Here is a 10722-nt window from a genome sequence, read left to right on the forward strand (position 1 = left end):
TCAAATGATGCCAATTTTGCAATGTTATTAATACATATGGCAACATCCAGAAGAAGAGAATGAAAGCACCCTTTAAATTGAGGCTTTGCATGTCAATTACCCAATCTGTTGACCTGCCAATACCAGAATCATCAATCATGCCTCTGCACATCTGAACAGAACTGGGGCTCCAACAAAACACAGTCTGCTCAATGAGAGGATGCCCCACTATAATTCCTCCCCTTTGGGTTTTAATTGACAAGAGAAGAGTAAGCAAGTGAGATAGGGGAAGCACAGAATAAATATTTCTGGTCATTAGTCTCCCTTGAGAACTTTCCACAGTGCTGGAAACAAAGCAGGAGCTCATTAAATATTATTTAAATCCGTGCACAGCTGGAAAACCTTGCAAAACATGAAAATGCTCCAGATAAAGTACCTCCTCATTCTAAAACTCTCTTCACACTTTTTCACAATTCTCCTGCATTTTCTCTTTAATTCTCCATTAGATATCCACTTCTCCCCTGAAGTATGAACTCCATGACTTCAGGGGCTGTATGTTTATATTTCTCTGTATCCTACACATGATCCTCAATGAGAATTCCTTCTAAATTCTCTCCCAACTCCACAAGAAAAGCAACAGTTTGTCTCATTTACAACTAACTTCTACTTTTTTTACTACATGGGCATCTAGTAAAACAGCGCATGGTTCATTAATATTCTAAAGGACACTGATTCGCACCCTTGGTTGTCATGGCTAATTAAGTCAAAATATCATCTGCTGTTATAGGGGGTCACATCACCTAAAGACTACAAGGATGGGTCACACTACTGTTACTCAATTCATTTTTACCTTCCGGAGTACCAATGTCAATACAAGAAAGTTTAGAAACTTGCCATGTGCTAGAACATGAGAAAGCACAAAGGTTCTTCCTTGTGATTGCTTCGGACATATCGATATGGATCTTCTAGTTACATTTCAGGCTCAGGAATTTTATCCTTAGCTTCTTGAGTATAATCAGTAACACTGGATTATAAAGTGATGGGACTGTGTACTGATAGACAGCCATAATGGTAACCACTTGAACATGTTATTCTGGTGTTATTGATAAGCAATCTAATATGGAGATTCACTATAAAAAGCACAAAAACAAAATTTGAAAGAACTGTTTAATAAAGTGAATGTGCATCTTATTCAATATACCACTGAGACACCACTGACGCTGATAGTGGCAATTCAGTAGGCTAATTGAGCAAAGCAATGTGACCTGGAGAAGCAGGCAGAGGGCAGGGCAAGCACTCTGACCCAGCAGCAGCTGCTGGATGGGAGGGAGAGAGCCTGCAGAACCGGACACCCCATCACCCCCTCAGACAGATCCCTTGGGGGTGGGGGTGGGGGTAAGAACACAGACAGGACCACTGACTTGAGGAAGACCTGTTAAGCTGCACTGCCCCACCTCTGGCACTGCATGATGGTAGTGTATGTCTGCAGAGGAGAGATGAAGAGCAGGTTTTTAGAGACCTGTGTAAATCACAAAAATGTTAAAATAAGGTCAGGGGGTTGGGGAGCAGGCTGAAAGGAAGTGGATTCAGATGCATGAGGTCTAGGCAGACAGATACATGAGGTCTAGGCTATCCAATCCCCATCAGACCTATATGTCTTCAACATATATTTATTTGCAAACAAATCCTAATATGGCCATTGGGTATTCTTGACACTGACTGATAATCCTTGTTAGACTTCTAGCTTATTGGATGCTCCTAAAAAAAAAAAAAGAAAGAAAAAAACAATAAAAACTAAAACAAAACTCCAACTCTGTATAACTTTTCTGAAAGATATTCCCTCTTTTGATCTCTAAGGATAAACAAAAGTCATTCCATATTTCTCCAAAAGAAAGAATTAAGTGGAATAAGGATCAACTGTTATAATGCTCCTGAGGCAACATATCAAAGTTGGGAGCCAATTTTCTTTTGCAAGTCAAATGTGAAAACAGAATCCAAGACCATGAATTCTGATCTATAGGCAGCCTTTTAAGGATGTCCCCGTAACTGCACATGTCAAAGTGATAATATTATCCATGTCCAATTATTTCTAAGCTCCGTATAAATGTACACACTGTATTATGCCACCATTTATCTTCATGAGGCTATAGAATTCCCCACTACAGTAAGGGATAAAGGGCACACTCTTTTGTTTTCTTACATAAACAAGTCCTCCTTCCACAAATCGCCCTGGTCTTTACAATGACTTCTTTATTTTTTACAAGTCAAGTGTACAGTATTTGCTTCATTTCCCAACCAAAACTCATCCATGCAAATTCACAGTTTCTTTCCCTTTAGAGTTAATTTAGATGGAGCATCTATGATAGAAATCCTAAAGCCGCGTGCTCACATGTACACAATCTTTAACAAAACCTTGACAGCGGTTGATTTAAAACAAAACAAGTCATAAAACAACCACCTCTGGCAAAGCCCAAAGGTAATTAAAACTACACCCTCTCGCAACCACAGCACTACTGTATCCGCCCTTCGAACATTACAACCCACCCATTTACCAAAACCACAGCTTATTCCTGATTTAGAAAAAGTAAAGTTCGTGGACTTACTAAACTACACAACTCCAGCCAGAAAGTATAAATGCCTTTTCTACGCCAGGCGATTTATACACCATCTGAACTAAAAGCATCATACTGTGGCTCGGTATCAGCAGACCACTGCGGACCACCTTCCTGACATAATAAACAACTGACATCTTCAAAGAGCATTAACTAGTCCCTCTTGAGCCATAGTTTAACAGACAAGAGCAAATGGCCTAACCTATATTATCCATGAAGATGGGTGCGTTTAACTTCCAGTCCATGGAATATAATTACTGTCCCCATAAGCCCATATTTAACTTAGTTGATTCTCTCACATTTCAGCAGTTTCATTTCCCAAAAGAAGGGGAATGACAGGTCCCTGAAAGGTTTTAGCGAGGTTTCTCTTGGCACGGGAAGAATGTGATAAACAGGGAAAACACAATCACGCGGAATGTCTGGATGAGGTTCCTTTGTAAGCCTTAAATAGCACTCCCCCACGAGGCTGTGCCACTGCTCTGAATGGAGAAACCATTTTAGAGCCTAACAATTCAGTCTCTCCAGTAAACATTCTAAGAGGAAGACCTCAGAAATTCTAAATATAAAACAGGGGTGTGTTTAAGAAATATTGAAATAGTTCCCCCCTTTTCGGCCAGGACTGTTATTTTTCTTCACCTTGAAGAAGGCAAACCATGTTAAACCTGAGAACAGAAACTAGCACTGGTCTGAAAAGGAACTTGAAAGAAATCCGAAAAGCCCTTTTGGACACGATATCAAGGGTCAGTGTTCCCTGTGTTCACTTCCCCGGTGTCACTCTGGCACCTGCTCATTCGAGCGTTCGGGTAATTCAGTTGTCTTAAAGAAATATGCAGAAAGTCCACCCACAATTCCCAAAGTTTTCTCAGTGCACCGTTTTAGAAAAGAGCTCCATGTCCTAACTTTCAGTTGTTGTAAAGAGCAGACGATTCCTCCCAGGATGGTGGCTTACCACTGAACTTTGCACAAGTCACATGAGTGTGCGGAAGGCGGGGGGGTGGGGGACAGAGTGCTGCGGACACATAACAGCTATTTTATCCTTCTGAGAAGGACACGGTCTCAAGTTGAATCTAGTTGAAGGAGTATTTTCACTTTAGACATGTACACAAATGACTGACACTGAATTCCAACATAAAACCACCACAAAAACTCCGAAAGGGGCCAAAAACTGTGAACGGAAATCAGTGATAGAAACAAAGAACTGTACAGAGCAAACTTCTAGAAACGTGTAAATGAAAAAAAAAAAAAAGTCAAGTCACCTTTTCTGGGCTGGGTTCTGTAGGTCCAGTTTTCATCATCTGCTTCCACCTGCTGCCCACAGACCGACAACTCCCCATCACTGCGAAACAGCTTCTTTGTCTGCCTGGACAAGGACGAGAAATTTATCCAGCTCACAGCACGTGAGAGGGAACCTGGGTTTGACTTGAGTCTAAAGGAACCTGAAGAGCCTTCCTTTTTCATCTTCTTTCACATCAAAGTCGACTACAGAGAAAGGTCAATCCAGCCAACAAAAACCTCGTTTTTTCAAATTGTCCCAGGTCCTTTCCATGAACCTCCTCCTTGCTACTTATTCAGACAATATTGAGAGTCTGAATCTGAAGAAAGATTGCTTCTGTGTCACCCAATTACAAAGAAAAGGGAAATGAGAGGTTAGAGGGGAAAAAAAATGTTTTTTCACATTGTGGTACTTGGTTTAAAGATCAAGAATATCCACGGTCTCCCTCCACCCAATAAAAATAACTAAAAGTATAATTCTAAAAAAGAAGCAAAACGTTCATCTCAGGAACGCTTGTCAGGACTTGGCGAAGAGCAGGACCAAGGCACTCCGACCCTCTGGTGTGTGCCTAGCATCCCGTACTGTAATCCTATTCCTCTCCCAGGCATCTTTCCCCGCTCAGGCAGAAAGCCAGCCGTCTGTGGCAGACAGAAGGAACTCCTCAGGCTGCAGAAAAAAAGATTCAGCGTCAACTCAGGTGCCCAGTTTAAAGTTCACCCACACAGGTGACTTGGGAGAAATCACAGTTCGGCTCACTGGCCCCAGCTCACTGCAGAGTCGTAAATCCCCCACTTGCCCTCCTTCCCGTCTGTGAAGCGCCCAGGAGCCACAGGACTCCACAAACAATAAAACAGGCTGCGTGGCTATCGCTTGGATTACAGAGTAAGCGCTCCTGTGAAAGGCGATAGGCTTTTCCAGACACCGAAGCCACCTCATTGGAGACAGAAAACCCCGCCTCCCCGCAGCCAACACTTCAGAGGGAGCTCTAACTTCTGAACTCCAGCAAAGCTATGAAAATGCAAGTCTGTGTAGAATACAGACTTCGGGACAAAATTTTTAAAGCCAAAACTGGATTATCATCAGACCACTTCTAGAAATGGGATTTTTTAGAAGGTGCCTTCAAAGATTATATAGTTAAATCTCATCAGCATTCCTAAATGGATTTAAGAACGTCATCATCTACTTCCAAAGGGAATGAAACTGACCAAACTATCACGTCACTTGCAGCTTTCAGTGAAGGCGAAGTGCAGCCATTTCTGCACCTGTCTTGGCCTCTCCCATTTTCCACCAGCAGCCAGAGTGTGGGACAGATGAGCCACCTCTGTTTTGCCACCAGCAGCCCCTGGGGGTTATTCCTCTCCTCTTTGAATGATCATCCTATTACAGAGACCCATCTTCTGAGAGCTATGCTGGTAACAATTAGCTGCAGGCTCGAGCCCTTTGTAAATCTTAATCAGAGCATGCAAAATATCTAGAGCCACATGTTGGAATGCATTAGGGTGCAGCATTTCACCCAAGGCCAGGATAATTCCACAATCCTAGGGGTGTGAAGAATTTCTGCAACTTTCTATCACAGAGACTTGGTGATGGAGTCCTTTCCCAGAGAGTCATTCAGAGTAAGGACACGTAGAAAGCTGGGTCCACATCTCACTCTCCTGCACTCGTTTATTCGCTCAGTTGTGTTTGACTCTTTCGTGATCCCAAGGACTGTAGCCCGCCCGGCTCCTCTGTCCATGCAATTTTCCAGGCAAGAACAGTGGAAGAGGTTGCCTTTTCCCCCTCCAGGGGATCTTCCCCACCCAGGGATCGAAGCTGCATCTCCTCCATCGCAGGTGGATTCTTTACCACAGTCACCTGAGAACCCCCTTCCTGTGCTTAGCATTGAGCAAATAAAGCTAACAAACTGCAACAGAAAACCAAGCTTGACTGAAATCAATAAAAGCAGGATTTTGCATCATACATCTATTGCAGTTAACTGAGATGGTTAGAAAAAGGCACTACACGCTTAACAGGATTGGAACATTTATAGAAAGAGAACACAGAGCAGCTGCCAAGTGTTCCATGGATGGACAACTCATACTACCATGGAAATCACGACAGGGAACAGGTGCTAAGACTCAAGGGCAAAGCTACAGAACAATCTAGGTAGCAAAAATACAGACTCAGTGTAAACACTCAAAGTGTCCTCAAGAAATAATGTCATTTAAATCTCTCAATTTACTGATGGAGAAAATCAGGTTCAGAGAACATACGTAACACACCAGTGTCACTCAGAGGAGTGAGACCTCTACTTTGATCACTATTATAAGGGTAAAAAACGATACCATTATACATGGCAACAGTGCTAATATCAAAGTTCAAATATTCAATATTCTTTTCAAGTCAAAGACTCAAAATAGTAAAAAAAAAAAAAAAAAAAAAAAAAACCAGAAAACCAGAAAACCATTGGGCCAGAAAATACAGAACATCCAAAATGCTGCTTACCGTTGGCACAGAGGACCCTCTGACATCCAGGTTATTTACTCATTAAGGATCCATGGACTCCAAACAAGGAACACAGTGGTTTCTGCACTGATGTTTATGTCCCACAGTTACAGTTTTAACACAGAAACATATAAGGCCTGAAATTAACCTTGTGCTGTGCTGTATATTCAGGAAGTACTGCTGAACATGTTCCCCAGCCCAGCGTCCTCCAAGTGCACACACATACACGTCCAACAGCAGACGAGCTGGTGTCATTAGCTGGTGTGTCTTCCTCCAGTACCTCCTGTTTCTCCACTCCTCTGGGAAGAGGTAGAGGAATATTCACCGCCAAGCTACCAGGAAGGAAAACTGGTCCATTCAAGGACTAGACTCATGACCCTCCCTCACATTAAACACACACTTATGCAGAACTTCCAAGAAATTTAAAGGTTTCCCATTATTCACAAGACCAATGGATATGCTTGCATATAACCAATTCTCCATCTATTAGCTATTCTGTTAGACTGAGTCTTGATTATTAGTATCTTCACTTAAGTAAAAGGAGGTCAAATAAATTACAAATGGATTAGAGTTCCCCTATGATCAAGATAAAATACAATGACCTAAATCAGCTTTGGAGGAAATACTTGCACTTTGACCCTTCATCTTAGATAGGTGGATTCTTCAGTGCCTCAGATGGTAAAGAATCTGCCTGCAATGCAAGAGACCTGGGTTCTATTCCTGGGTCAGGAAGATTCCCTGGAGAAGGGAATGGCAACCCTCTCCAGTGTTCTTGCCTGGAGAATCCCATGGACAAAGGAGGCTGGCGGGCTACAGTCCATGCGGTCACAAACAGTCAGACACAAGATAGATACTCCAACTAGACAGGTACTCCAATTAGCTTAGAAAAACATAAGTGAATTGCTTAAAAAGTTGTTGCACGTGTGCTCACTGGTGTCCAACTCTTTGCGAACCCATGAACCCACCAAGCTCCTCTGTCCGTGGAATTTTTCAGGCAAGAATACTGAAGTATGTTGCCATTTCCTATTCCAAGGGATCTTCCCGACTCATTCTCTTGCATCTCTTGCATCTGCATTGGCATGTGGAATCTTTACCTCTCCACCACCTGGGAAGCCCCAGAAAGCTCTTAAATTCATTCAAGTTTTATTTATGCCACAACTATGATGAACCACACACATTATCTGGACCTATCAAGCCAAGGGCCATACAAAACTACCCCCACCCCAAATATCGGGGGTCATGGCTACTTTGGGTCATGCACACCACATACACTACTGCTAATCTTAACAATTACCCCACAATGGAAAATCCCTACTTTGAGAGTATAGCCTGTTTCTTCAAACAGTTTTAGCGTAATCTTCAATGTAATAAAAACATCTTCGTTTAACTATTATTTTCAAAACAGTCTACAATAAAATACAGTCTTCCCAGACCTTTTAAATAGACATGCTGAACAGATTTTATCTGCATTCCTGACTGTGAAGTGGATTCCCATCACCCCTACTCACTGTCAGGCTGTCGACGTGAAACTTCTGTTGTCTTCTTATGTGCCAATAACTGTTCCCTTCCTACCACTTTGCCCCTGCTGAGCTTCAGGCATCAGGAAGTCAGATGAACAATCTTGCCTGAATTATATGTTTCACGGGAGTCAGGAGTACTCCTGGAGAGAAATACGTAACTTCAGGGGAAGGACTCTGTCACAACCGCCTCCCGGCTGGCACCCTTGCCCTTTCTTTGACTTGTGAGATGGGAGCTTGAAGGTTGAAATGGCCAGTGCTTAGGTCTGGGAAACTAAGACCTTGCTTCCGGCTACTGCTCACTGCTATTTGCTGCAAGCTGCCATTCACTGCTGTGTGCGTCTGAAATCAAAACAGCCTCTGGGTAATGACCCCCATGTGAACTACACCAGGTTTATGATTTATTGGCTCTTTTATATTAAGTTCTTAGCACTTGAGGGTGGTGAGAAATTAACCCAATGCTATTGACAAAAGGACAAGAAATTATATATTTCATGAATGATTTAAATAATACATTAATGAAAAGTTATCAATAACTACAAAGACTGGGAGACACCAGAATGTGTTACTAAGGGAAGTTCTAGAATCATCTTCTTTGAGAATTCCTGAGTCAAATACCCCTTAGTTTGGAAAGATTTATTTATATTTCCAGCATGAGTCAAAGGGATAGACTGAATACGTTTGGAAAGTCCTTGCCAAAAGACACAGTATTTCATGTTTCAATATATACCGACAACCTTAAAGAGGAATTTAGCTCAAATGGAAGTTTTTGATTTAATAAAAGTTGTTAAACATGACAGGATATAGGATCAGACAAACCTCTCAACCCAGTCAGGCATGGAATTGCTCCCCCTGCCATCTGCATTAAAATGCCAGCCAAGAGTGGGAACTAATTTCAAATGCCATCAGTTTTTTGGCCTCAAAGGCCACAAAGGAACACAATGACTTTTAATTTCCACGTGTACCTTTTCTGCCCTGACCCTCTGTTATGAGTCTAAGCTCATACTGCTCCCCACACAACAGGCCAATAATCGAGAGACGAGCTCTTGGGGCAAGGAAAAAAGACTTTATTCAGAAAGGCTGCAAACTGAGAAGATGTGGGCTCATACCCCAAAGAACCACCCTGCCCGAGTTAGAATTCAGGCTCCTTTTATTCTAAAAGGGGAGGAGTAAAGCCAAACACTTCCTGGTTCCCATCAGCCTCAGGAGGGGATGTGTTAATTTCTTTCTCCCTGCAGTCATTCACATGTGGACCTAGTCAGGATGTTTCCTGTGAGCTAAACAAAGGTATTTTAGCTTAATGCTTATTATCAGGGAAGCATGGTTCCCAGAGATGGGCCATTATGTATAACTTAAGCTCACAGGCAACATAACATCCCTTTAGTGATTAACTTGTAATAGAATACAAAATGTTCTTCCCCATGTTGCATCTCCCCTTCAAACCTGGAAGAATAGGAGAGGCAGAACCTTGATGTCAGAAACGGAGAACAGTGCTGTAGGGTCAGAGTTGGGGGTGGGGGGCACTGGCTTGGCTGGAGTGGGGCGCACAAACAGAAGGTTTATGAACAGAGACAAAGGTGAAAAAACCATATACCACAGCAAGGAGTGTGTCATGTTCTAAAGCAGCCCTGACCGGCCAGGAGCAGTGAAGTGTGTACCCTATCAGATTACCCCATGAGCCGCCCAGATGACCAACAGCGACCTTCAGCTTCTAGAACTGGGTGCAGCAGCTTTTCCAACTGTCATCTCTCGTAAATAATTGAAAAGTAGGTTCAAACACAAACTGCCTATGAGGTAATCTGTACACAAGAATAATGAAAGCTTATCTCAACAAGGAGAAGTAAACAGTTTGAGCCCAGACATTTATAACTAACAACAAAAAGAAAACCTCATATTGCCCCCAGGGCCACAGCAAGCTAACTCCCACAGTACACTAAATCCTCCTTCCTCGTCCACCTCCCACTCCCTACAGAATTAAGCAACTGATTTACTCAAGGAGGAAGTCAGGAAAGGTGAAACACTGCCAATTAACTCTTCAGAGAGGTCTATTTTCAGGGTTCTCCCCATCTACCAAGGCTTCACCATTTACAAGAGAGAAAAGCATTGCCTTTTCACTGAGCTCTAGCTCTGAAAGTCACACTAGGTCCCTTTCCACGGAATTAAGAGTGTTTACTCAAATGGGAAGATTAAACGCAAACACTTGCATTTATCTATCATCACAACCTAAGTCCCACCTCTCAGTGTCTTCGTGTCTGAAAAGGCCCCCTGAACAGTTCTGACACGAAGCCTTCGTGTCACTGGTCCCACAGGATCACTTGATGCAGGAGCAATATGGCAGCCCATGGCCGCTCTCAATCCCCTGGGATGTGGCGCGCTGCAAGAGGGTGAGGGCTGTCCCTGGTCAGAAGCTCTCACTGATGGGTACTGTCACTGATGTGTACTGTGGACTGTCAGGGGCTTGGTAAGCAGTCTATAACCAAGAATATAAACTTTGCCCCGACCTCGACCAAGAAAATGTTCCCATCCAAGAGGTTCATATGAGAAGCTCCCCTAAAACTGAGCATTGAGTCTGAAATTATTCTGATGTAATAAACCAAGGATGAACTTACTCTGAAATTGAAGTAAAATTCCAAATTTAAAAAAAAAATTAATCATGATCTCTTTTGATCTCTTCCTACCTCTCCTATGGCCTCTCCAGATCCTTATAATTATTTTTTCATTCTACCTACTCAACCAATTCTTCGCAAACTTTGTCTGGCACAAAAATTATAGGAAATCTTATTAAAACGCAGAGTCTGATTCAAGTTTGTTATAGAGTCTGAAATTCCAAATTCCCAAAGCACTCAGGTAGGGCCCT

The 10722-nt window shown here is 42.6% G+C and overlaps 1 protein-coding gene across 1 annotated transcript in view; it reads right to left on the minus strand.

The window, feature by feature from the left end:
• NHSL1 (NHS like 1) overlaps positions 1–4976 on the minus strand; it is a 143099-nt gene extending 138123 nt beyond the window's left edge. The window contains exon 1 of the mRNA XM_043888253.1: positions 3848–4976. Coding sequence (XP_043744188.1) covers positions 3848–4049 — 202 coding nt within the window. The 5' untranslated portion in view covers positions 4050–4976. The remainder of the gene's footprint in view (positions 1–3847) is intronic.
• Positions 4977–10722: the final 5746 nt, after the last annotated feature.

This window comes from Cervus elaphus, chromosome 26 (assembly GCF_910594005.1).
Source record: "Cervus elaphus chromosome 26, mCerEla1.1, whole genome shotgun sequence".
NCBI classification, from domain to species: domain Eukaryota; kingdom Metazoa; phylum Chordata; class Mammalia; order Artiodactyla; family Cervidae; genus Cervus; species Cervus elaphus.